The sequence below is a fragment of the Pongo pygmaeus genome, chromosome 20, assembly GCF_028885625.2.
Source record: "Pongo pygmaeus isolate AG05252 chromosome 20, NHGRI_mPonPyg2-v2.0_pri, whole genome shotgun sequence".
NCBI lineage: Eukaryota > Metazoa > Chordata > Mammalia > Primates > Hominidae > Pongo > Pongo pygmaeus.
The window spans coordinates 8,367,482-8,394,731 of NC_072393.2; the positions used below are offsets into that span (position 1 = coordinate 8,367,482).

Below are 27,250 nucleotides of genomic sequence, written 5' to 3' on the forward strand. Positions count from 1 at the left end.
CCACAGACTTTTATTTTATTTCTTTTTTAGAGACAGGATCTCACTCTGTTGCCCAGGCTGGAGTGCAGTGGCACCATTGTGGCTCACTGCAGCCTCTACCTCCTGGGCTCAAGTGAGCCTCCCACCTCAGCCTCCCAAGTAGCTGGGACCACAGGCATGGGCGACCGCCCTGGCTTCCTCCCTTCCTTGTGTCTCCTCTTTCTGTTCTCTAAGTTCCTGCTTTATTATAGGCAAAGCTCAGGACATTAAAGACCTGGCGGTAGAGGGTAGGCAATGGGGGTGAGGCCCTGATCCAAGTCCTGCCGCTAAGGCACTCATAATTTCGGGCTCAGGGGAGAAATGGAAGTCAAAGAATCTCATAAACACAGCCGCGATGACGAACCATTTCACGGGAAGGAACATGCGAGCCCAGAGAAGTTTCTCCTGGTCTTGGGATGGAGGTCACAGGAAGCCTCCGCAAGGCAAGAACTTTTGGTGAGTTCTGGGCTCCACTGAACTCAGCTCTTTTTCTTTTCCTTCCTTCCGTCCTTCCTTCCTTCCTTTCCTTCTTCCTTTCTTTCCCTCCTTCCTTCCTTTCTCTTTCTTTCCTTTCTCTCTCTCTCTCTCCTTCTTCCCTCCCTCCCTCTCTGTCTCTTTCTTTTTCCTTCCTTCCTTATTTTTTTATTTTATTTATTTATTTTTTTGAGACGGAGTCTCGCTCTGTCGCCCAGGCTGGAGTGCAGTGGCGTGATCTCGGCTCACTGCAAGCTCCACCTCCAGGTTCACGCCATTCTCCTGCCTCAGCCTCGAGTAGCTGGGACTACAGGCGCCCGCCACGATGCCCGGCTAATGTTTCGTATTTTTAGTAGAGACGGGGTTTCACCGTGTTAGCCAGGATGGTCTCGATCTCCTGACCTCGTGATCCGCCCGCCTCGGCCTCCCAAAGTGCTGGGATTACAGGCGTGAGCCACTGCACCCGGCTCTTTCCTTCTTTCCTTCTTTCTCTCTCTTTTCTTTTCTTTCATTTTGAGACGTATTCTGGCTCTGTCGTCCAGGCTGGAGTGCAATGGCGCCATCTCGGCGCACTGCAACCTCCACCTCCCGGGTTCAAGCGATTCTACTGCCTCAGCCTCCCGAGTAGCTGGGACTACAGGCGCGCACTACCAAGCCCGGCTAAATTTTTTTTGTATTTTTGGTAGAGACTGGGTTTCACGATGTTGGCCGGGCTGGTCTGGAAGTCTTGACCTCAGGCGTGCGCCCTCTCCGCCACTGGGCAAGGCAGGGGAGGAATAGCGGGCTTGGAATTCCACACTAGAGGCGGGCACCGTGGGGGAAAGAAGAGTCACGTCTCCCACGGTTCGCAGAGGAAGGCCTGCCTGAGCCTGGAGCGGGGGCGGGAGAGCCACAGTTTGGCATCCCCAAGGCATCCCCCAGCCCGCAGACTACCTAGGCCTCCAGAGGACAGGACCCCACCCCCGGCCACAGGCCCTGCCCCCAGCACTCTCCGCACCCCGCCTCCAAGACTCCTCCGCCCACTCCGCACCCAACTTATAAAAACCGTCCTCGGGCGCGGCGGGGAGAAGCCGAGCTGAGCGGATCCTCACACGACTCTGATCCGATTCTTTCCAGCTGAGCGGATCCTCACACGACTCTGATCCGATTCTTTCCAGCAGCTTCTGCAACCAAGCTGGTCTTATCCCTGGTCCTCCGCGTCTCCAGTCCTCGCACCTGGAACCCCAACGTCCCCGAGAGTCCCCGAATCCCCGCTCCCAGGCTACCTAAGAGGATGAGCGGTGCTCCGACGGCCGGAGCAGCCCTGATGCTCTGCGCCGCCACCGCCGTGCTCCTGAGCGCTCAGGGCGGCCCCGTGCAGTCCAAGTCGCCGCGCTTTGCGTCCTGGGACGAGATGAATGTCCTGGCGCACGGACTCCTGCAGCTCGGCCAGGGGCTGCGCGAACACGCAGAGCGCACCCGCAGTCAGCTGAGCGCGCTGGAGCGGCGCCTGAGCGCGTGCGGGTCGGCCTGCCAGGGAACCGAGGGGTCCACTGCCCTCCCGTTAGCCCCTGAGAGCCGGGTGGACCCTGAGGTCCTTCACAGCCTGCAGGTACGTGTCCCCAGGGCCGGTTCTCTGCGTCCCTACTGGCTCTCCTGGCTTGGAAGGGTATGGACAGGAGTGGGGGGTGGGGGTGGGGTGCGCAACTGTGGCTCCCTGGGGTCCCCTGCGTCAAGGGATGGGCTCCCCTTTAGGAAGCCGAGGAGGGAGGTTCGCTCGAGGCCGGGAGTTCAAGACCACCTAAAGCAAAATAGCGAGACCCCCATCTCTTCTACACACACACACATAAAATAAAATAAATAAAATAAATAAAATAAAATAAAATATAAAATAAAATAAAATAAAATAAAATAAATTAAAAAATGACCGGGCGCAGTGGCTCATGGAGCCTCCACCTGCTGTCGAGACTAGCCTGGCCAACATGGAGAAACCTCGTCTCTACTAAAAATACAAAAAAATAGCCTGGCATGGTGTGCATGCCTGTAATCCCAGCTACTTGGGAGGCTGAGGAAGGAGAATCTGGAACCCGGGAGGCGGTGGTTGCAGTGAGCCGAGATCGCACCACTGCACTCCAGCCTGGGCAACAGAGTGAGACTCCTTCTCAAAAAAACAATAGTAATAAAATAAAAATAAGGCCAGGCGCGGTGGCTCACGCTTGTAGTCGCAGCACTTTGGGAGGGTGAGGCGGGTGGATCACCTGAGGTCAGGAGTTCAAGACCAGCCTGACCAACACAGTGAAACCCCGTCTCTACTAAAAATACAAAAATTAGTTGGGAGTGGTGGCGGGCGCCTGTAATCCCAGCTACTGGGGAGGCTGAGGCAGGAGAACTGCTTGAACCTGGGAGGCGGAGGTTGCAGTGAGCCGGGATCATGCCATTGCACTCCAGCCTGGACGACAGAGCTCGACTCCGTCTCAAAATAATAATAATAATAAATAAAATAAAATACAAATACAAAAATTAGCCAGGTGTGGTGGCAGCTACTTGGGAGGCTGAGACACAAGAATCACTTGAGTCTGGGAGGCAGAGGTTGCAGTGAGCCAAGATTGCACCACTGCACTCCAACCTGGGTGACAGAGCGAGACTCTGTCTGAAAAAATAAAAAATAAGCCAGGCATAGAGCTGCACGGCTGTAGTCCCAGCTACACAGGAGGCTGAAAACAGGAGGATCGCTTGACCCCAGGAGTTGGAGGCTGCAGTGAGCTGTGACAGCACCACTGCACTCCAACCTGGGCGAGAGAACGAGACCCCGTCATTGGGAAAAAAAAGAAAAAAGAAAGATAGACTCCCTTGCCTGGCCTCAGTGGATGGAGATTTGGAGGGATGGATGAGTGGATGAATTAAGAGGTTGGGGAAGGCAAGCTGGGTCCTCACCAAGGTTTTCACCCCTCCGCAGACACAACTCAAGGCTCAGAACAGCAGGATCCAGCAACTCTTCCACAAGGTGGCCCAGCAGCAGCGGCACCTGGAGAAGCAGCACCTGCGAATTCAGCGTCTGCAAAGCCAGGTAACCCTAGGATCAAGGGAGAAAAGTTCCCTCTGATAGCTGGGACCCCAGGTGGGGAGGGTGGTGGTGAGAACTGGACCTGTGGTTGGGGACGTGGGGCCAGGCAGGACCTGACACCGTCCTCCCATCCCATCCTAGTTTGACCTCCTGGACCCCAAGCACCTAGACCATGAGGTGGCCAAGCCTGCCCGAAGAAAGAGGCTGCCCGAGATGACCCAGCCAGTTGACCTGGCTTACAATGTCAGCCGCCTGTACCGTGAGTGTCTGGCCCTCGATGCCCTCCGGTGGCCACCCCTACCCCACCACTTGCCATTGCTGGTCCTCTCCTTGTCAGGTCCACCTTAAGGAGAAGATGTCATGGCCTGGAGTCCCCGAGGGCTCACCAGTCTCTGGGTCAAAGCTGATGGGAGCACCTCCTTCCCCAGCCCTGACCTGGCCCAGCCAGGCCACCCAACCCTTCTCCCCTGCAAGCCAGTGGGCTGTCCCTGAAGCCCTGCTGGTCACTGATCGGAAGAGAGGTGAAGAAAGAGATCTTGAGGGACTTGAGCTGCAGGGGTGCTGGAGAAGGTAGAAATGGGGTTCGGGGTGCCAGCCTGAAGGTTAGAACCTTCTAGGGGAGGGTGTCATGGAGCAGGGGGTGCCAGGTAGGAGTGTTCGTAGATTTGGGCCCTCCACACTGTCTTGGGATGTGTGGGAATTAGGGCTGGGAACCCCCAGCTCCCAGGCCAGAAACATTCTTGCATCTTCCAAACCAATGCTCCAGGTCCCTGACCCCTCTTCCTCCTCCCTCTCTTGTTCTCCTCCTCCCTCCCCGCCCCCACCGGCCCCCTCCCGGCCGCAGAAAGTGGGCTTTTGCTGCCACCACAAGTTGTAGGTGTTTTATTCCCAAATCTCCATTCATCTCGAACCACAGCCCGTCCACGTGTGTCCGACGCGGACTCACCGTTCTCACTCTAAGTTCACGGCTCCACACGGTTTCCCTGTGGTCCTCGTCCTTCCCTGCCTCTGTGGCTGTCCACAGCCAACTGGGTGAAAGTTTGGATCCCCCTCTCACACCCTAGGGTCAGCTGCAGGCTTCCAGCACTGTAGACCTGAGGGTTCTCTCCTCCCCAAGCTCCTGCTCCTTCCCACGTCCGCGCCGCCCGCCCCCAACCCGGCCAGGCTGGCATCTGAGCGTGGTCAGGGTCCTGTCCACCCTCCCAAAGCCACCGTCCCAGGATGAGGGGCTTCTGGAGGGTGACAGGGGAAGGCACAAGTCCTGGCTGGGAAATGCGGTGCAAGGGAGCAGGGATTCTGTGGGTTCCGGACTCCCAGACTCTTGGCTCAGGCCCGCCAAGTAGGAGAAAGTTCAGAGCTGGGAAGGCAAATAGCTGGCATTCATGGAAGCCACACTGGTGGTTTGGCCGCGTGCCCATCCTTACTGGATGGGAGGAAAGTAGGGGAAAGGGGAGATGCCTGAGGGGCCGGAAAGCGTCTTCCTGGTCACTCTGGGCCCGCCCCCACCCCCACCGTGCAGACTCATTTCAACCTTTCCCCTACTTTTCCGGCTGGGCTGGGGGTGGTTCCTCCCAGTCTGGAGAGTCTAAGCCTCCAGACGTGCTCAACGCCATGCTCCCCTCCTCCCTCCCTCTTTCTTTCCTCAACCCTGCCTCCTCTTCCTCTAGGAGCTAGGACCCCAGGCAGAGCTTCTGAGATGCTCCTGCTCAGCACAGTTCTTCCTCCCCGTTCTGGACCTGCTGCCTCATTCATTCCTTCATTCATTCATTTATCAAGACTTTTTTGTTTGCTTTTTGAGACAGAGTCTCTCTCTGTTGCCCAGGCTGGAGTGCAGTGGCACAATCTCAGCTTACTGCAACCTCTGCCTCCCGCTGGGTTCAAGTGATTCTCCTGCCTCAGCCTCTCAAGTAGCTGGGATTATAGGCGCCTACCGCCACCACGCCCAGCTAATTTTTATTCATTCATCAAGTCTTTTTTTTTTTTTTTTGAGACAGAGTCTCACTCTGTCATCCAGGTTGGAGTGCAATGGCTCAATCTCAGCTCACTGCAACCTCTGCCTCCCGGGTTCAAGCGATTCTCCTGCCTCTGCCTCCCAAGGAGCTGGGATTACTGGCATCCACCATCACACCCAGCTAATCTTTGTATGTTTTACTAGAGATGGAGTTTGGCCATGTTGACCAGGCTGGTCTCAAACTCCTGACTGATCCGCCCGCCTCCCAAAGTGCTGGATTACAGGCATCAGCTACTGCGCCCAGCCCATTCATCAAGTCTTTATTGAGCAGCTGCTATGCGCTGGGGCCTGTGTGGATGCTGGTGCCAGGCTGTGGGCAGAGCTGCTCCTTGTCCCCAGCCTCATGGAGCCTCCATTTAGTCAGAGGAGAGACCACTAGGTGACTCCAGTGTCCAGGAGTGGGAAGTCCTTGCTCAATTCCCATTTGGGGAGGACTGGCCTGTTCTGGGGGTGAGGTAAGGCAAGATGTCCTTCCAGAAGCTGGGACCCAGAGAGAGAAGTGAGGAAAGAGAGTCCCGCCGGGCGCAGTGGTTCACACATGTAATCCCAGAACTTTGGGAGGCCAAGGCTGGCAGATCACGAGGTCAGGAGATCGAGACCAGCCTGGCCAACATGGTGAAACCCCCGTCTCTACTAATAATACAAAAACTAGTCAGGCGTGGTGGCACGTGCCTGTAGTCCCAGCTGCTCCGGAGGCTGAGGCAGGAGAATTGCTTGAACCTGGGAGGCGGAAGTTGCAGTGAGCCAAGATTACGCCACTGCACTCCAGCCTGGCGACAGAGTGAGACTCCGTATCAAAAAAAAAAAGAGAGAGTCCCAGGCAGGGGGAACAGCATGTGCAAAGTCCCTGTGGCAGGACAGTGTGTGGTACAAGGGTGGGAAGAAAGCCTGTGTGCCAGGAAAGGTGTGGGTACAGCATGGCAGGAGGATAGGCACAGGGGGTGGTCCTCCGGGTGCCTTGTGGACCATGCTGAGGAAGGACATAGGGAGTCATGGAAGAGGTTAGGCAGATGGCAGAGGTGGTCATGAGATCAGATTTGCCTTTTGCTTCCCTGATCATCCGCTGTTAAGCCCCCAGATATGCCTGGCTCCTGAGACCCCCTCAGGGGCTGCCCTCCTCTTTCAACTCTCCACTTTATCTCCCTTCAGGGCTGCCTAGGGATTGCCAGGAGCTGTTCGAGGACGGGGAGAGGCAGAGTGGACTATTTGAGATCCAGCCTCAGGGGTCTCCTCCATTTTTGGTGAACTGCAAGATGACCTCAGGTAGGGTGTGTTAGTCCACCAGGGGCCTCTCTCCCCATAGGCCCTGTTGTCTTTCTTTAAATTGAAAACAAACCAAAAAGGCAGGGTCTTGCTATGTTGCCCACGCTGGTCTTTTTTTTTTTTTTTTTTTTTTTTTGAGACGGAGTTTTGCTCTTGGAGCTGGAATGCAATGCCGCGATCTCAGCTCACTGAAACCTCCGCCTCCCGGGGTTCAAGCAATTCTCCAGCCTCAGCCTCCCCAGTAGCTGAGACTACAGGTGCGAGCAACCACACCCAGCTTAGTTTTGTATTTTTAGTAGAGACGGGGTTTCACCATGTTGGTCTGGCTGGTCTCAAACTCCTGACCTCAAATGATTTGCCGACTTCGGCCTCCCAAAATGCTGGGATTACAGGCATTAGCCACTGTGCCTGGCCTCTTTTCTTTAAAATGCAGCCCTTGTCTGGGTGTAGTGGCTCACACCTGTAATCCCGACACTTTGGGAGGCCTATTGTGAGGATCACTTGAGTCCAGAAGTTCGAGACCAGCCTGGACAACATAATGAGAGCTCATCTTTACAAAAAATTTTGTAAAAGTAAAAAAAAAAGGCCAAGTGCAGTGGCTCACACCTGTAATCCCAGCACTTTGGGAGGCTGAGGCAGGCAGATCACAAGGTCAGGAGTTCGAGACCAGCCTGACCAACATGGTGAAACCCCGTCTCTACTAAAAATACAAAAATTAGCCAGGCATGGTGGTGTGCGCCTGTAATCCCAGCTACTCAGGTGGCTGAGGCAGCAGAATTTCTTGAACCTAGGAGGCGGAGGTGAGCCGAGATGACGCCACCGCACTCCAGCCTGGGCGACAGAGTGAGACTCCATCCCCCCACCAAAAAAATAAAAAAGAGAGAAAACAAAATAAAATAAAATAAAATAAAATTCAGCCCTTGCTGGGCATGGTGGCATACACCTGTAGTCCCAGCTACTCGGGAAGCCAAGGCAGGAGGGTCGCTTCAGCCCAGGAGTTACAGGCTGCAGTGAGCTGTGATCACACCTGTGAATAGCCACCACACTCCAACCTGGGCAACACAACAAAACCTCATTTCCAAAAAAAAAAAAAAAAAAAATTGCTGAGCACGGTGGCTTACAGCTGAAATGCCAGAACTTTGGGAGGCCGAGGCAGGCAAATCACTTGAGGTCAGGAGTTCAAGACCAGCCTGGCCAACATGGTGAAACCCTATCTCTACCAACATAAACATTAGCCGGGCGTGGTGGCAGGTGCCTGTGATTCCAGCTGCTTGTGTGGCTGAAGCACAAGGATCGCTTGAGCCCCGAAGGCAGAAGTTGCAGTGAGCTGAGATTGCGGCACTGCGATCCAGCCTGGGCAACAGAGTGAGACTCCATCGCTAAAAAAAAAAAAAAAAAAAAAAGCAGCTTTTTTTTCCATTGAGAAGAAGTCCTTTCCATTACAAGAGGTTACAACACAGGGTTTTGTGGTTGAGAAATGCAGAGGAAGACCCAGTTCAGCTGGCCCAGAGAGGCTTTGCAGATTTCCACTGCCTACTCCCTCCCACACTCCGTTCCTGCTGGGTTCTTAGGACAAAGATCTTCCCAAGGCCAGCCCATAATATTCCTCCCTCTGACCCACCCTCCTCGAGTCCTCCAGGGATGAGTGAGGGAGCTGCTGTCTTCCTGGGTTTGGAGGGGGTTTGGTGCTTGGCAGCCAGATGAGGGAGTGGGGTCCTCTGTGAAGAGGGACTTCCGGGTGACCTTGTACCTTTCTGGGCAGATGGAGGCTGGACAGTAATTCAGAGGCGCCACGATGGCTCGGTGGACTTCAACCGGCCCTGGGAAGCCTATAAGGCGGGGTTCGGGGATCCCCAAGGTAGGTGTTTCTAGCGGGGACGGAGGCAGGGGAGGAAGAGGGAGCCTCAGAAGCGGCCCTGCCTCACGGAGTGGCCTCTCTTACTCCAGGCGAGTTCTGGCTGGGCCTGGAGAAGGTGCATAGCATCACGGGGGACCGCAACAGCCGCCTGGCCGTGCAGCTGCGGGACTGGGATGGCAACGCCGAGTCGCTGCAGTTCTCTGTGCACCTGGGTGGCGAGGACACGGCCTACAGCCTGCAGCTCACTGCGCCCGTGGCCGGCCAGCTGGGCGCCACCACCGTCCCACCCAGCAGCCTCTCCGTACCCTTCTCCACCTGGGACCAGGATCACGACCTCCGCAGGGACAAGAACTGCGCCAAGAGCCTCTCTGGTGAGCAGGCCCTGCCCTGCCACACCCAGCCAGCAGCTTCCCTCCTTATCTTTCTGCTGCTCTGTCCTGCCTTCAACCCCACATTGCATCTGTTTCCTGCCCCCACCTCTTCCTTACATGCCGTGTGTGTGATTGGGCCACTAACTTAGCCTATCTGGCCTCAGTTTTCCCATCCTGAAAAGGGTCTTGACCATCTTTACTTTTATTTACTTATGTATTTATTTATTTATTTTTTTTTTTGAGATGGAGTCTCACTCTGGTGCCCAGGCTGGAGTGCAGTGGCGCGATCTTGGCTCACTGCAAGCTCCGCCTCCCGAGTTCACGCCATTCTCCTGCCTCAGCCTCCCAAATAGCTGGGACTATCGGTGCCCGCCACTATGCCCGGCTAATTTTTTTGTATTTTTAGTAGAGACGGGGTTTCACTGTGTTAGCCAGGATGGTCTTGATCTCCTGACCTCGTGATCTGCCCACCTCGGCCTCCCAAAGTGCTGTGATTACAGGCGTGAGCCACCGCGCCTGGCCTACTTATTTATTTTTTGAGATGGAGTCTCGCTGTGTCTCCCAGGCTGGAGTACAAGTGATGTGATCTTGGCTCACTGCAGCCTCCGCCTCTTGGGTTCAAGTGATTCTCCTGCCTCAGCCTTCTGAGTAGCTGGGATTACAGGCTCCCGACACCACGCACAGATAATTGTTTTGTATTTTTAGTAGAGATGGGGTTTCACCATGTTGGCCAGGGTGGTCTTGAACTCCTGACCTCAAGTGATCCGCCCATCTCGGCCTCCCAAAGTGTTGGGATTACAGGCGTGAGCCACCATGTCCGGCCACAAACATCTTTATAATGGTGCTCCACAGGATTCTTTTTTTTTTTTTTTTTTGAAACAGGGTCTCACTCTGTTGCCTAAGCTGGAGTGCAGTGGTGCGATCTCGGCTCACTGCAACTTCCACCTCCCGGGTTCAAGCAATTCTCAAAAAAAAAAAAAAATTAGTCAGGCACAGTGGCTCACACTTGTAATCCCAGCACTTTGGGAGGCTGAAGCAAGTGGATCACTTGAGCCCAGGAGACCAACCTGAGCAACATGGCGAAATACCGTCTCAACTAAAAATACAAAAAACTAGCTGGGCATGGTGGTGCATGCCTGTGTTCCCATCTACTTGGGAGGCTGAGTTGGGAGGATCTCTTGAGCCTAGGAGATCAAGGCTGCAGTGAGCTGAGACTGAGCCACTGCACTCAAGCCTGGGTGACAGAGTGAGACCCTGCCTCAAAAGAAAAAGAAAAAATCCAGGCATGGTGGCTCACACCTGTGGTCCCAGCTACTTGGGAGGCCCAGGTAGAAGAATCACTTGAGCCCGTAAGGTTGACGCTGCATTGAGCCATCACACCACTGCACTCCAGCCTGGGCAACAGAGCCAGGCCCTGTCTCAAAAAAAAGTTTTTTTTAACTTAAAAATAAGGCTGGGCGTGGGGGCTCACACCTGTAATCCCAGCACTTTCGGAGGCCGAGGTGGGTGGATCACCTGAGGTCAGGAGTTCAAAACTAGCCTGGCCAACATGGTGAAACCCTGTCTCTACTAAAAATACAAAAATTAGGCCAGGCGCAGTGGGTCATACCTGCAATCCCAGCACTTTGGGAGGCTGAGGCGGGTGGATCACATGAGGTAAGGAGTTTGAGACCAACCTGGCCAACATGGTGAAACCCCGTCTCTACTAAAAATACAAAAACTAGCCAGGCGTGGTGGCGGGTGCCTGTAATCCCAGCTACTCAGGAGGGTGAGGCACGAGAATCCCTTGAACCTGGGAGGCAGAGGTTGCAGTGAGCTGAGACTGTGCCACTGCACTCCAGCCTGGGTGACAGAGTCAGACTCAATCTCAAAAAAAAAAAGTCAAGTCCAAAGCCCAGCCTGGTCCCCAACCTGCCTCATCCTCAACCCTATCCCCATCTCCTTTCAGCCCCATTGGTGGCTCAAAGAACCTGACCATGTTCCCTCTCTCCTGACCCTGGCAGGAGGCTGGTGGTTTGGCACCTGCAGCCATTCCAACCTCAACGGCCAGTACTTCCGCTCCATCCCACAGCAGCGGCAGAAGCTTAAGAAGGGAATCTTCTGGAAGACCTGGCGGGGCCGCTACTACCCACTGCAGGCCACCACCATGTTGATCCAGCCCACGGCAGCAGAGGCAGCCTCCTAGCGTCCTGGCTGGGCCTGGTCCCAGGCCCACGAAAGACGGTGACTCTTGGCTCTGCCCGAGGATGTGGCCACTCCCTGCCTGGGCAGGGGCTCCAAGGAGGGGCCATCTGGAAGCTTGTGGACGGAGAAGAAGACCACGACTGGAGAAGCCCCCTTTCTGAGTGCAGGGGGGCTGCATGCGTTGCCTCCTGAGATCAAGGCTGCAGGATATGCTCAGATTCTGGAGGCGTGGACTGAGGGGCATGGAGCTTCACTCCTTGCTGGCCAGGGAGTTGGGGACTCAGAGGGACCACTTGGGGCCGGCCAGACTGGCCTCAATGGCGGACTCAGTCACATTGACTGACAGGGGGACCAGGGCTCGTGTGGGTTGAGAGCGCCCTCATGGTGCTGGTGCTGTTGTGTGTAGGTCCCCTGGGGACACAAGCAGGCGCCAATGGTGTCTGGGCGGAGCTCACAGAGTTCTTGGAATAAAAGCAACCTCAGAACACTTTGTTCTTGTTTGTTTTCTTTCTTTCTTTTTTTTCTTTTTGTTTAGTTCACAGATCTAGTAAGTCACCCTCAGTTTGTTTTAAAAAGTGAACAAAGTCCATGTAAACATGTTCCCAGGGCCAGGCACGGTGTCTCGTGCCTGTAATCCCAGCCATTTGTGAGGCCGAGACAGACAGATCACTTGAGGTCAGGAGTTCGAGACCAGCCTGACCAACATGGTGAAACCCCATCTCTACAAAAAATATAAAAATTACCCGGGCGTGGTGGTGCATGTCTGTAGTCCCAGCTACTCTGGAGGCTGACGCAGAAGAATCACTTGAGCCAAGGAGGTAGAGGCTGCAAATAAGCCGAGATTGCGCCACTGCACTCCAGCCTGGGCAACAGAGCAAGACTCCATCTCAAAACGAATTTTTTTTTCATAGAGGTAGGGTCTCACTCTTGTCCAGGCTGGTCTCAAACACTGAGACTCAAGGGATCCTCCTGCCTTGGCTTCCCAAAGTGCTGGGATTAAAGGCGTGAGCGCCACTGCACCCACCCCTGAAGGCTCTAATTCTACATCTGTGTTTTGTTAAAAAAAAAAGAAGATGAGGGCCGGGCGCGGTGGCTCACGCCTGTAATCCCAACACTTAGGAGGCCGAGGCAGGTGGATCACCTGACATTACGAGTTCCAGGCCCGCCTGACCAACATGGTGAAACCCCGTATCTACTAAAAATACAAAAATTAGCCGGGTGTGGTGGCGGGTGCCTGTAATCCCAGCTACTCAGGAGGCTGAGGCAGGAGTATCACTTGAACTCAGGAGGCGGAGGTTGCAGTGAGCAGAGATCATGCCACTGCACTCCAGCCTGGGTGACAGAGCAATACTTGATCTCAAAAAAAAAAAAAAAAAAAAAAAAAAGAATAGGGCTGGGCGCATTGGCTCACACTTGTAATACTAGCACTTTGGGAGGCCAACAAGAGCGGATCACCTGAGGTCGGGTGATCCCGCTGTATTGCTCTATATAGTGAGATCCCTATATAGGGTCTCACTCTATTGTCCAGGCTGGTCTGGCCTGGCCAATGTTGTGAAACCTCATTTCTACTAAAAATACAAAAATTAGCTGGGCGTAGTGGTGCGCACCTATAATCCCAGCTACTCGGGAGGCTGAGGCCGGAGAATTGCTTGAACCCAGGAGGTGGAGGTTGCAGTGAGCCGAGATGGCGCTGAGAGGTGACAGCGTGCTGGCAGTCCTCACAGCCCTCCCTCGCTCTTGGCGTCTCCTCTGCCTGGGCTCCCACTTTGGTGGCACTTGAGGAGCCCTTCAGCCCACCGCTGTACTGTGGGAGCCCCTTTCCAGGCTGGCCAAGGCCGGAGACGGCTCCCTCAGCTTGCAGGGAAGTGTGGAGGGAGAGGCGCGAGCGGGAACCGGGGCTGCAAGTGGCGCTTGCGGGACAGCCGGAGTTCCGGGTGGGCGTGGGCTTGGCGGGCCCCGCACTCGGAGCAGCCGGCCAGCCCTGCCGGCACCGGGCAATAAGGGGCTTAGCACCCGGGCCAGCGGCTGTGGAGGGTGTACTGGGTCCCCCACCAGTGCCAGCCCACCAGCGCTGCGCTCGATTTCTCACCGGGACTTAGCTGCCTTCCCGCCAGGCGGGGCTCGGGACCTGCAGCCCACCATGCCTGAGCCTCCCACCTCCCCCATGGGCTCCTGTGCGGCCCAAGCCTCCCTGACGAGCACTGCCCCCTGCTCCACGGCGCCCAGTCCCATTGACCACCCAAGGGCTGAGGAGTGCGGGCGGACGGCGCGGGACTGGCAGGCAGCTCCACCTGCAGCCCCTGGTGTGGGATCCACTGGGTGAAGCCAGCTGGGTGCCTGAGTCTGGTGAGGACGTGGAGAACCTTTATGTCTAGCTAAGGGATTGTAAATACACCAATCAGCACCCTGTGTCTAGCTCAGGGTTTGTGAATGCACCAGTCCACACTCTGTATCTAGCTATTCTGGTGGGGCCTTGGAGAACCTTTATGTCTAGCTCAGGGATTGTAAATACACCAATCGGCACTTGTATCTAGCTCAAGGTTTGTAAACACACCAGTCAGCACCCTGTGTCTAGCTCAGGGTTTGTGAATGCACCAATCGACACTCTGTATCTAGCTACTCTGGTGGGGCCTTGGAGAACCATTGTGTCTAGCTCAGGGATTGTAAACGCACCAATCAGCGCCCTGTCAAAACAGACCACTCGGCTCTACCAATCAGGAGGATGTGGGTGGGGCCAGATAAGAGAATAAAAGCAGGCTGCCCAGCCAGCAGTGGCAACCCCCGAGGTCTCCTTCCACAGTGTGGAAACCTTGTTCTTTCGCTCTTTGCAATAAATCTTGCTACTGCTCACTCTTCGGGTCCACACTGCTTTTATGAGCTGTAACACTCACCGCGAAGGTCTGCAGCTTCACTCCTGAGCCAGCAAGACCACGAACCCACCGGAAGGAAGAAACTCCGAACACAACCGAACATCAGAAGTAACAAACTCCAGACGCGCCACCTTAAGGGCTGTAACACTCACCACAAGGGTCTGCAGCTTCGTTCTTGAAGTCAGGGAGACCAAGAACCCACCAATTCCGGACACAGCGCCACTGCACTCCAGCCCAGGCAACAGAGTGAGATTCTGTCTAAAAAATAAATAGATATGAAATAAAATAAAAATAGTAATAATCGGATGCCCTATATCTAGGACATGTATTTGAGGAAAACCACATCTGTCCATTTCCTGAACCCCAGCTGCTGTTAATCTTTTTTTTTTTTTTTCATTTTTCATTTTTTTGAGACAGAGTCTCTGTCACCCAGGCTGGAGCACGGTAGTGCGATCTTGGCTTAGTGCAACCTCCACCTCCTGGGTTCAAATGATTCTCCAGCCTCAGCCTCTGGAGTAGCTGGGATTACAGGCACCTGCCACTGCACCCCGCTGATTTTTGTATTTTTAGTAGAGACGGGTTTGGCCAGGCTGGTCTCAAAACTCCTGACCTCAAGTGATCTGCCCACCTCGGCCTCCAAAAGTGGTGGGATTACAAGCGTGAGCCACTGTGCCCAGCCTGTTAATTTATTTTTGCCCCAGTATCTCCCTCCAAATATTCCTTATAGATGTCTCTTGGGGAGGTGGTGGGGGTTCTTGTGCTAGAAGAAAAAACATCTGTGATTTCCTGGTCTTGACCTTTCCTGGAAGGTGCTGGGGACATAGCTGTTTCCCTGGGGCTGGGGCTGGGTAGAGGTGACAAACTTTTTAGCTTTGTAGAGGTAGGTCCTACAGCTGCCAGGCCAGGGAGGCTAGAGGCTGCCCTCTCTAGGTTCCTTGTTTGCCTGTGTCCTGTACTGAGCAGGCTTAGAGGATCTCCTCTGAGCCCACTGTCACTAGAACTGGTGGTGAGTCCAGTCTGCAGGAGAGGGGGTTCCTCTAGCTATACCCTCTTCATTTCCAGGCTCTGCCAACGATGGGCTCATCTCTTCAACTTCATCCTTTTTCCTGCAGCCACCTTGATCTCAAAGCATTTCCTGCTTCTCCAACCTGGGGAACAACAGAAAGAAAAAAACCACCAGCTGGGTGCGGTGGCGCACTCCTACATTCCCAGCACTCTGGGAGGCCAAGGTGGGTAGATCACAAGGTCAGGAGATCAAGATCACCCTGGCTGACACGGTGAAACCCCGTCTCTACTAAAAATACAAAAAATTAGCCAGGCGTGGTGGCACATGCCTGTAGTCCCAGCTATTCAGGAGGCTGAGGCAGGAGAATCGCTTGAACCCGGGAGGCGGAGATTGCACCACTGCACTCCAGCCTGGGTGACAGAGCGAGACTCTGTCACAAAAAAGAAGAAAAAAAGAAAGAAAAGAAAAACACCATGGCAGGAAACTAACAAGGGGCCAGGAAGCCAGGATGTGAACCTGGACCCGTTAAACTCCAGAGCTGCAGCTCTAAATCACATCCCTCTCCTGGGCCACAGGAGCTCACTGGCCCCAGGTCCTGCATTTGGAAAATGGGGATGGTTTTGACACCCCACCCCTCCATGCCACCATCCCTTCCTGGCCTCATGGTGTGGGGAGGGGGTGGTAAAGAATTAATAAGGCATTAATATTCATCACAGGCTGGGTCCAGTGCCTCGCAACTGTAATCCCAGCTTTTTGGGAGGCTGAGGCTGGAGGATCTTGGAGTTTGAGACCAGCCTACGTGACACAGCAAGACCTCATCTCTACGATAAATTTTTAAAAAGTCCGGGTGCAGTGGCTCATGCCTGTAGTCCCAGCACTTTGGGAGGCCAAGGCGAGTGGACCATGAGGTTAGGAGTTCAAGACCAGCCTGGCCAAGATGGTGAAACCCCATCTCTACTAAAAATACAAAAAAATTACCCAGGCGTGGTGGTGGGCCTGTAATCCCAGCTACTTGAGAGGCTAAGGCAGAGAATTGCTTGAACTCGGGGGGCAGAGGGTGCAGTGAGCCAAGATCATGCCACTGCATTCCAGCCTGGGCAACAGAGTGAGACCCTGCCTCAAAAAAAAAAAAAGAAAGAAAGAAAGAAAGAATCAAGAGAAATTTCAGAGGGAGGAGAGACAGAATAAGGCAAGTGAGGATGATAGAGGGAGGGAGGCAGAGAGGAGAAGATGAGGAGAGAGAAGTCCATGACCTCTGGGTTTGATGGGAGGGAGGGAAGGAAGGATGGAGACACAACAGGGGGAGTGGATATGGGGAAGGAGTCAAAATTTGTGTATGGGATTGAGAGGTGAAGCCGGCTAGGCTTCTGGGTCGGGTGGGGACTTGAACTTTTCTGTCTAGCTAAAGGATTGTAAATGCACCAGTCAGCACTCTGTGTCTAGCTAAAGGATTGTAAATGCACCAATCAGAGCTCTGTGTCTAGCTAAAGGTTTGTAAACGCACCAATCAGCACTCTGTGTCTAGCTAATCGGGTAGGGGACTTGGAGAATTTTCTGTCTAGCTAAAGGATTGTAAATGCACCAATCAGCACTTTGTGTCTAGCTAAAGGTTTGTAAATGCACCAATCAGCACTCTGTCAAAACGGACCAATCAGCACTCTAAAATGGAACATTCGGCACTCTGTAAAATGGACCAATCAGCTCTCTGTAAAATGGACCAATCAGCAGGATGTGGGTGGGGCCAAATAAGGGAATAAAAGGCCACCCGAGCCAGCAGCAGCAACCCGCTCAGGTCCCCTTCCACGCTATAGAAGCTCTGTTCTTTCGCTCTTTGTGATAAATCTTGCTGCTGCTCACTCTTTGGGTCCGCGCCACCTTTATGAGCTGTAACACTCACCGCGAAGATCTGCAGCTTCACTCCTGAAGTCAGCGAGACCACAAACCTACCAGAAGGAAGAAACTCCAGACACATCCAAACATCAGAAGGAACAAACTCCGGACACACCATCTTTAAGAACTGTAACACTCACCGTGAGGTCTGCAGCTTCATTCTTGAAGTCAGTGAGACCAAGAACCCACCAATACTGGACACATTTTGGCGACCATGAAGGGACTATCACCTATCGCCAAGTGGTGAGACTATCGCCTATCACCAAGTAGTGAGTACCATCAGACCCCTTTCGCTTGCTATTCTGTCCTATTTTTCCTTAGAATTTGGGGGCTAAACACCGGGCACCTGTCGGCCAGTTAAAAGTGACTAGCACAGCTGCTGGACTAAAGACATGGGTGTCAGGCTTTCTGGGAAAGGGCTCTCTGACAAACCCTGACTTTTTGGAGTTGGGAGCGGTGGTTTGCCTGGAACAAGCTTCCACTTTTCCTGTACTTCTGGGCTGAGCCGAGGATTGACAGGAAAGCCATTCAGCTCCGGGGTCCTGAAAACAAGTTGGTTGACCCTGTGGCCATGAGCGGAACTCTCAAAGTCATGTCACCCAAGCGAGACTCACCCATCTATCCTATCTGTCCTTGCCTCCTGGGTCCTAATGCCTGTCAGACAAACTTCCTCTTGCCTCTCTTCTCCGAGGCTAGTCCTGCTTCTAAAAACCACTCCCCGTCTCTGGTGCTTTTCTAGTTTCTCGTATAAGAATGACTTATAGTATAAACTTCAGGACTCTGTTACCTTTTTTAAGGCACCTGGGCTCACTAATCAGAAAGACATAATTTTTGCCCAAAGCCCTGTTGTAGGGGGGCTATCTGGAATTTTAGGATCCCACCTCAGACAAGCAGGCCTAACAAAAGCTATTCCTGAAGCTAGGATATGGGGAGCCTCAGAAATTGTATCCTTCCTATTCATATCAGTGAGGACAAAAGGTGTCACTCTTCCAACCCTGGAGATCCCTTCCCTCCCTCATGGTATGGCCCTCCACTTCATTTTTGGGGCATAACATCATTGTAGGACATGGGTAAGGTCCCAATACTAAAAGGAGAATGCTTAGGACTCTAACAGGTTTTCAAGAATGCGTTGGTAAGGGCCACTAAATCCAATTTTTCTCGGTTCTCTTTGTGGTCTAGGAGGACAGGCAAGGGTGGAGGTTTTTGAGAATGCGTTGGTAAGGGCCACTAAATCCGACCTTCCTCAGTCCTCCTTGTGGTCTGGGAGGAAAACTAGTGTTTCTGCTGCTGTGTTGGTAAGCGCAACTATTCTGATCAGCAGGGTCTAGTGACCATTATGGGTTCTTGGGCAGGGCTTGTTTCTGCTGCTGCATCGGTGAGCACAACTATTCCAATCAGCAGGGCCCAGGGACCATTGTGGGTTCTTGGGCAGGGGGAGAAGCAAAACAAACCAAAATTGTGGGTGGTTTTGTCTTTCAGATGGGAAACAGGCATCAATAGGCTCATCCTTGAAATGCATCCTAAGCCATTGGGACCAATCTGACCCGCAAACCCTGAAAAAGAGGCAGCTCATTTTTTTCTGCACTGTGGCCTGGCCCCAATATTCTCTCTCTGATGGGGAAAAACGGCCACCTGAGGGAAGTACAAATTACAATACTGTCCTGCAGCTTGACCTTTTCTGTAAGAGGGAAGGCAAATGGAGTGAAATACCTTATGTCCAAGCTTTCTTTTCATTAAAGGAGAATACACAACTATGCAAAGGTTGCAATTTACATCCCACAGGGGGACCTTTCAGCTTACCCCCATATCCTAGCCTCCCTACAGCTCCCCTTCATATTAATGACAAGCCTCCTCTAATCTCCCCTGCCCAGAAGGAAATAAACAGAGAAATCTCCAAAGGACCACAACCCCCCCTGGGCTGTCGGTTATGTCCCCTTCAAACTGTAGCGGGAGGGGAATTTGGCCGAACATGGGTACATGTCCACTTCTCCCTCTCTGATTTAAAGCAGATCAAGGCAGACCTGGGGAAGTTTTCAGATGATCCTGATAGGTACATAGATGTCCTACAGGGTCTAGGGCAAACCTTCAACCTCACTTGGAGAGATGTCATGCTGTTGTTAGATCAAACCCTGGCCTTTAATGAAAATAATGCGGCTTTAGCTGCAGCCCGAGAGTTTGCAGATACCTGGTATCTTAGTCAAGTAAATGATAGAATGACAGCTAAAGAAAGGGACAAATTCCCTACCGGTCAGCAAGCCATCCCCAGTATGGATCCCCACTGGGACTTCAATTCAGATCATGGGGACTGGAGTCATAAACATCTGTTGACCTATGTTCTAGAAGGACCAAGGAGAATTAGGAAGAAGCCCATGAATTACTCAATGATGTCCACCATAACTCAGGGAAAGGAAGAAAATCCTTCTGCCTTCCTCGAGCAGCTACAGGAGGCCTTAAGAAAATATATTCCCCTGTCACCCGAATCACTCAAGGGTCAATTGATCCTAAAAGATAAGTTTATTACCCAATCAGCCACAGATATCAGGAGAAAGCTCCAAAAGTGAGCCCTGGGCCCTGAACAAAATCTGGAGGCATTATTAAACCTGGCAACCTCACTGTTCTATAACAGGGACCAAGAGGAACAGGCCCAAAAGGAAAAGCGAGATCAGAGAAAGGCCGCAGACTTAGTCATGGCCCTCAGACAAACAAACCTTGGTGGTTCAGAGAGGACAGAAAATGGAGCAGGCCAATCATCCAGTATGACTTGTTATCAGTGTGGTTTGCAAGGACACTTTAAAAAAGATTGTCCAACGAGAAATAAGCTGCCCCTTGTCCATGTCCCCTATGCCAAGGCAATCACTGGAAGGTACACTGCCCCAGAGGACAAAGCTTCTCTGGGACAGAAGCCCCCAACCAGATGATCCAACAACAGGACTGAGGGTGCCTGGGGCAAGCGCCAGCTCATGTCATCACTCTCACTGAGCCCCGGGTAAGTTTAACCATTGATGGCCAGGAAATTGACTTCCTCCTGGACACTGGTGCGGCTTTCTCAGTGTTAATTTCCTGTCCTAGACAGCTGTCCTCAAGGTCCATTACCATTTGAGGAATCCTGGGACAGCCTGTAACCAGGTATTTCTCCCACCTCTCAGTTGTAATTGGGAGACTTTGCTCTTTTCACATGCCTTTCTTGCTATGCCTGAAAGTCCCACACCCTTATTAGGGAGGGATATATTAGCCAAAGCTGGAGCTATTATCTACGTGAATATGGGGAACAAGTTTCCCATTTGTTGTCCCCTGCTTGAGGAGGAAATCAAGCCTGAAGTCTGGGCATTGGAAGGACAATTTGGAAGGGCAAAAAATGCCCCCCCCAGTCCAAATCAGGGTAAAAGATCCCACCACTTTTCCTTATCAAAGGCAATATTCCTTAAAGCCTGAAGCTCATAAAGGATTACAGGATATTGTTAAACATTTAAAAGCTCAAGGCTTAGTAAGTAAATGCAGCAGTCCCTGCAACACCCCAATTCTAGGAGTACAAAAACCAAATGGTAAATGGAGACTAGTGCAAGATCTTAGACTCATCGATGAGGCAGTAATTTTTCTATATCCAGTTGTTCCCAACCCCTATACCCTGCTCTCTCAAATACCAGAGGAAGCAGAATGGTTCACTGTTCTAGACCTCAAGGATGCCTTCTTCTGTATTCCCCTGCACTCTGACTCCCAGTTTCTCTTTGCCTTTGAGGATTCCACAGACCACACGTCCCAACTTACGTGGATGGTCTTGCCCCAAGGATTTAGGGATAGCCCTCATCTGTTTGGTCAGGCACTGGCCCAAGATCTAGGCCACTTCTCAAATCCAGGCACTCTGGTCCTTCAGTATGTGGATGATTTACTTTTGGCTACCAGTTTGGAAGCCTCGTGCCAGCAGGCTACTCTAGATCTCTTGAACTTTCTAGCTAATCAAGGGTACAAGGCATCTAGGTTGAAGACCCAGCTTTGCCTACAGCAGGTCAAATATCTAGGCCTAATCTTAGCCAGAGGAATCAGGGCCCTCAGCAAGGAACAAATACAGCCTATACTGGCTTATCCTCACCCTAAGACATTTAACAGTTGTGGGGGTTCCTTGGAATCACCAGCTTTTGCTGATTGTGGATCCCCAGATACAGCGAGATAGCCAGGCCCCTCTATACTCTAATCAAGGAGACCCAGAGGGCAAAAACTCATCTAGTAGAATGGGAACCAGGGGCAGAAACAGCTTCAAAACCTTAAAGCAGGCCCTAGTACAAGCTCCAGCTTTAAGCCTTCCCACAGGACAAAACATCACAGAGAGAGCAGGAATAGCTCTTGGAGTCCTTACTCAGACTTGTGGGATAACCCCACAACCAGTGGCATACCTAAGTAAGGAAATTGATGTAGTAGCAAATGGCTGGCCTCACTGATTATGGGTAGTTGCAGTGGTGGCTCTCTTAGTGTCAGAGGCTATCAAAATAATACAAGGAAAGGATCTCACTGTCTGGACTACTCATGATGTAAATGGCAACCTAGGCACTAAAGAAAGTTTATGGCTATCAGACAATCGCCTACTTAGATACCAGGCACTATTCCTTGAGGGACTGGTGCTTCAAATATGCACATGTGTGGCCCTCAACCCTGCCACATTTCTCCCAGAGGATGGGGAACCAATTGAGCATGACTGCCAACAAATTATAGCCCAGAATTATGCCGCCCAAGACGATCTCTTAGAAGTCCCCTTAGCTAATCCTGACCTTAACCTATATACTGATGGAAGTTCATTTGTGGAGAATGGGATATGAAGGGCAGGTTATGCCATAGTTAGTGATGTAACCGTACGTGAAAGTAAGCCTCTTCCCGCAGGGACCAGTGCCCAGTTAGCAGAACTAGTGGCACTTACCCGAGCCTTAGAACTGGGAAAGAGAAAAAGAATAAATGTGTATACAGATAGCAAGTATGCTTACCTAATCCTACATGCCCATGTCGCAATATGGAAAGAAAGGGAGTTCCTAACCTCTGGGGGAACCCCCATTAAATACCACAAGGAAACCATGGAGTTATTGCACACAGTGCAAAAACCCAAGGAGGTGGCAGTCTTACACTGCCGAAGCCATCCAAAATGGGAAGGAGAGGGGAGAACAGCAGCATAAGCGGCTAGCAGAGGCAGGGAAAGACCAGCAGAAAGGAAAGAGAGAAAGAGACAGGAAGTCAGAGAAAGAGAGAGAGAAGAAGAAACAGAGAGACAAAGAGAAGGAGATAGAGAGAAGAGACAGACACAAAGAAGAAGTCAAAGAGAAAAGGAGACAGAAGTAGTAAAAAAAAAAACAAACAGTGTACTCTAGGGTAAATTTAAAACCTATAATTGATAATTGAAGGTCTTCTCTGTAACCCTATAACACTCCAATACCACCTTGTTGTCAGTGTAAACTAGGGCATAGCCGGAAAGCACTGAGGCCACTGACAACCCGTAGCCTTCCTATCAAAAATCCTTAATCCAGCAGGTTTCCTAACAGGAGATCTAAATCTTAATTAATTACCATACAAAGGTCTGACCAGATCTAGGAGGAACTCCGTTCAGGACAGGACTATAGATGGTTCCTCCCAGGCGATTAAGGGAAAAAGACACAATGGGTATTCAGTAAGTGATAAGGAAACTCTTGTAGAAGCAGAGTTAGGAAAATTGCCTAACAATCGGTCTGCTCAAACATGTGAGTTGTTTCCACTCAGCCAAATCTTAAAGTACTTACAGAATCAGGAAGCAGCCATCTATACCAATTCTAAGTTAATATGGACTGAACAAGGTCTTATTAATAGCAAAGAATAATTGAAATCCCAAACTTACAAGGTTTTCAACAAAAGTAAAGTTTGCTAAAAAAGTTAACAGTGTAACATGTATTATCCTAACTTCTGATCTTATGGAAATCAGACCCTATCTGTGCCCCTCAAAGCTCAAGTCTATCAGCGCAGGGCCATACAACTAATATCCCTACTTATAGGGTTAGGAATGGCTACTGCTACAGGAACCGGAATAGCCAGTTTATCCACTTCATTATCCTACTACCATACACCTTCAAAGGATTTCTCAGACAGTTTGTAAGAAATAACAAAATCTATCCTTACTCTACAATCCCAAATATACTCTTTGGCAGCAGCAACTCTCCAAAACCGCTAAGGCCTAGACCTCCTCACTGCTGAGAAAGGAGGACTCTGCACTTTCTTAGGGGAAGAGTGTTGTTTTTACACTAAACAGTCAGGGATAGTACGAGATGCCACCTGGCGTTTACAGGAAAAGGCTTCTGAAATCAGACAATGCCTTTCAAACTCTAATACCAACCTCTGGAGTTGGGCAACATGGCTTCTCCCCTAGGTCCTGTGGCAGCCATCTTGCTCTTACTCACCTTTGGGCCCTGTATTTTTAACCTTCTTGTCAAATTTGTTTCTTCTAGAATCGAGGCCATCAAGCTACAGATGGTCTTACAAATGGAACCCTAAATGAGTTCAACTAACAACTTCTACCTATCAACTTCTACCGAGGACCCCTGGATCAACCCACTGGCCCTTCCACTGGCCTAAAGAGTTCCCCTCTGGAGGACACTACAACTGCAGGGCCCCTTCTTCCAGCAGGAAGTAGCTAGAGTGGTCATCTGCCAAATGCCCAACAGCAGTTGGGGTGTCCTGTTTAGAGGGGGGATTGAGAAGTGAAGCCAGCTGGGCTTCTTGGTCAAGTGGGGACTTGGAGAACTTTTCTGTCTAGCTAAAGGATTGTAAACACACCAATCAGCACTCTGTGTCTAGCTAATAGGGTAGGGGACTTGGAGAACTTTCCTGTCTAGCTAAAGGTTTGTAAATGCACCAATCAGCACTCTGTCAAAACGGACCAATCAGCACTCTATAAAGTGGACCAATCAGCTCTCTGTAAAATGGACCAATCAGCAGGATGTGGGTGGGGCCAAATAAGGGAATAAAAGCAGGCCACCCGCTCCAGCAGCGGCAACCTGCTTGGGTCGACTTCCATGCTGTGGAAACTTTGTTCTTTTGCTCTTCCCAATAAATCTTGCTGCTGCTCACTCTTTGGGTCCACGCTGCCTTTATGAGCTGTAACACTCACTGCAAAGGTCTGCAGTTTCACTCCTGAAGTCAGTGAGACCACAAGCCCACCAGAAGGAAGAAACTCTAGACACGTCTGAATATCAGAAGGAACAACCTCTGGACACACCATCTTTAAGAACTGTAACACTCACCGCCAGGGTCTGCGGCTTCATTCTTGGAGTCAGCGAGACCAAGAACCTACCAATCTGGACACAGGATGTGTTATACAAAACTTATAGGAGGCTATTACTTTGGACTGACTTCCTACACCAGGCCCAACAAACTAAACCAAAATGGAGTCCCTCATGCTAAAGTCCTACGTGATGAGAACGAAACTAAGTTGTTTATCTGATCTTCTACAAAATCAGGAGAGAGAGAGATAGGATAGCCAAGTCTCCCACCAGGTCAGTTTTAGCCAGCATGATAAGGACATCCTCTCTGCTTTAACCTTTACAAGAAAAGTAACTTTGGGCTGAGTGTGGTGGTGGCTCATGCCTGTAATCCCAGCACTTTGGGAGGCCAAGGCAGGAGGATTGCTTGAGTTCAGGAGTTCAAATCCAGCCTGGGCAACATGGCAAGACTCTGTCTCTGAAAAAAAAAAATTAGCTGGGCATAGTGGCACACACCTGTGATCCTAGCTCCTCAGGAGGCTGAGGTGGGAAGACTGCTTGATCTCAGGAAGTTGAGGTTACAGTGAGTTATGATCGCACCACTGCACTCCAGCCTGGGTGACAGAGCAAGACTCAGACTCCAAAAGGAAACTTTAAAATGACCAATCCAAGTTTTCTTTTCTTTTTTTATTTGAGTTGGAGTTTTGCTCTGCTCGCCCAGGCTGGAGTGCAATGGTGCGATCTTGGCTCACTGCAACCTCCGCCTCCCTGGTTCAAGTGATTCTCCTGCCTCAACCTCCTGAGTAGCTGGGATTACAGGCACCCGCCACTGTGCCCGGCTAATGTTTTTGTATTTTTAGTAGAGATAGGATTTCATCATGTCGGTCAAGCTGGTCTCAAACTCCTGACCTCAGGTGATCCGCCTGCCTCGGCCTCCCAAAGTGCTGGGATTACAGGCATGAGCCACCGCGCCCGACCTCCACGTTTTATTTTCTGTTTCTGCTTTACTTGGTCCTTTTTCTGCCTGTAAAACCAACATACCTGCTCAGCTCATGGGAAAACTAGTTTCATTTTGTGAAATGAAGTGTTGCCCAATTGTAGAATTGCAAATAAAATCAATTAAGATCTTTAAACTAAATGTGCTGTAATTTTGTTTTTTTGACAGATGCCCAATGAACACCCTGGGAATGAGATCCAAGAGGCGATAATGGCATCTGCTCTAATAACTAGTACATTGGCTCTAGGCTTAGATTGTTCACCACTGAATAAATAAACATATTTATTCAGCAGTGGAGAACCTACAGCAATGATGGGGAAAGATACAATCCCTCACGTCATCAGGCTGATATGCTGCTGACAGAGGACAAAAAACAAACAGATCAATGAGTCAGGAAAGCAAGGCTTTTTTTTTTTTTTTTTTTTTTTTGAGACAGGGTCTTGCTCTGTTGCCCAAGCTGGAGTGCAGTGGGGTGATCATGGCTCACTGCAGCCTCTATTTCCCAGGCTTGAATGATCCTCCCGCCTTGGCCTCCCAAGTATCTGGGACCCTGGCATGAAGCACCACATCTGGCTAATTTTTGTTGTTGTTCTTTTCTTTTTTTTCCTTTTCTCTTTTTTTTTTTTTGCCTGTTAGACCTTCCTTGATTTTTTTTTTTTTTTTAAGAGACTGGGTTTTGACATGTTGCCTAGGATGGTCTCTAGCTCCTGGCCTCAAGTGATCCTCCCACCTCAGCCTCTTCAAAGGGCATGTTTTTAGGCATAAGCCACTGCAGCCAGCCAAAACAAACAAAAAAGTAATGTATACTTTGTGTTAATAATTTTGCATAGTATATTGAAAATTTGCCAAGAAAGTACATTTTAGATACTCTCACTACACACACAGTTAATTATGGAAGGCAATGGATAGGTTAATTGCTTAACTCTCATAATTGGCCAGGCGTGGTGAAAATGCCTGTAATCTCAGCACTTTGGGAGGCCAAGGTGGGCGAATCACCTGAGGTTAGGAGTTCGAGATCAGCCTGACCAACATGGAGAAACCCCATCTCTACTAAAAATACAAAAAAATTAGCCAGGCATGGTGGTGCATGCCTGTAATCCCAGCTATTGGGGAGGCTGAGGCATGAGAATCGCTTGAACCCAGGAGGCGTAGGCTGTGGTGAGCCGAGATTGCACCATTGCACTTCAGCCTGGGCAACAAGAGCAAAACTCCATCTCAAAAAAAAAAAACTGTCATAATTATTATTTCACTGGGTACATGTGTATCAAAACAGCACACTGTACACCCTAAACATATAAAACAAACACATACTGTATTGTCAGGTAGTGATAGAATTTATCACTACCTGATAAATAATATAAATATAATAAAACAGTATGTGTTTTATTTTCTATATTACCTATATTTATATTTTACCTATGTGGTAAAATATAGGACAAAGAGGGGTAGTGGTAGGAGGTCCTGTTGGAGAGCATTGGTGTCCAATAAGGATTTAAAAGTATTTATTTAACAAAGACTAGCAGAAAGTGGACGGTTGATTAACTCTTGGCACAATCTCGGCTCACTGCAACCTCCACCTCCCGGGTTCAAGCGATTCTCCTGCCTCAGCCTCCTGAGTAGCTGGGCTTACAGGCACCGGCCACCACGCCCGGCTAATTTTTCTATTTATAGTAGAGACGGGGTTTCACCATGTTGGTCAGGCTGGTCTCGAACTCCTGACCTCGTGATCCGCCGGCCTCGGCCTTCCAAAGTCCTGGGATTACAGGAGTGAGCCACCGCGCCTGGCTGATCTGGTTATTTTCAAAAGATTCCATGAGACGGGTTTCTTCAGTTTACAGAGAAGGAAACTGAGGCACAGAAGGATAACCCAATGAGTCCCAATATAGAGATGGAAACTGCCACCTAAAGAGAGGACCCAGCGCTGAGGTTCCCGGAAATGGTCATTTATGGGCTTGGGGGGCGACCAGGGCAGCGCGCGCTGACCTATGACGTCATCGGGACGTTAAGCATCGTAGCATCACCTGGACGTAGCCCCATTTCCCTTCCCGGACAGGTCCTCT

General features: G+C 51.1%; 1 protein-coding gene across 2 annotated transcripts; it reads left to right on the top strand.

Moving 5' to 3' along the window:
* ANGPTL4 (angiopoietin like 4) lies at window positions 1-11,709 on the top strand. Of its 2 annotated transcripts, XM_054466420.2 has the most exons (7): window positions 1-2,083; window positions 3,428-3,538; window positions 3,677-3,794; window positions 6,696-6,809; window positions 8,572-8,667; window positions 8,757-9,038; window positions 11,042-11,709. In XM_054466420.2, exons 1-7 carry the CDS (start codon window positions 1,766-1,768, stop codon window positions 11,221-11,223), a joined length of 1,221 nt encoding a protein of 406 aa, XP_054322395.1. In that variant the 5' UTR covers window positions 1-1,765; the 3' UTR covers window positions 11,224-11,709. The 2 variants fall into 2 exon arrangements, with proteins under 2 accessions (XP_054322395.1, XP_054322396.1); XM_054466421.2 differs by lacking the exon at window positions 6,696-6,809.
* The last annotated feature ends 15,541 nt before the right edge of the window (window positions 11,710-27,250 follow it).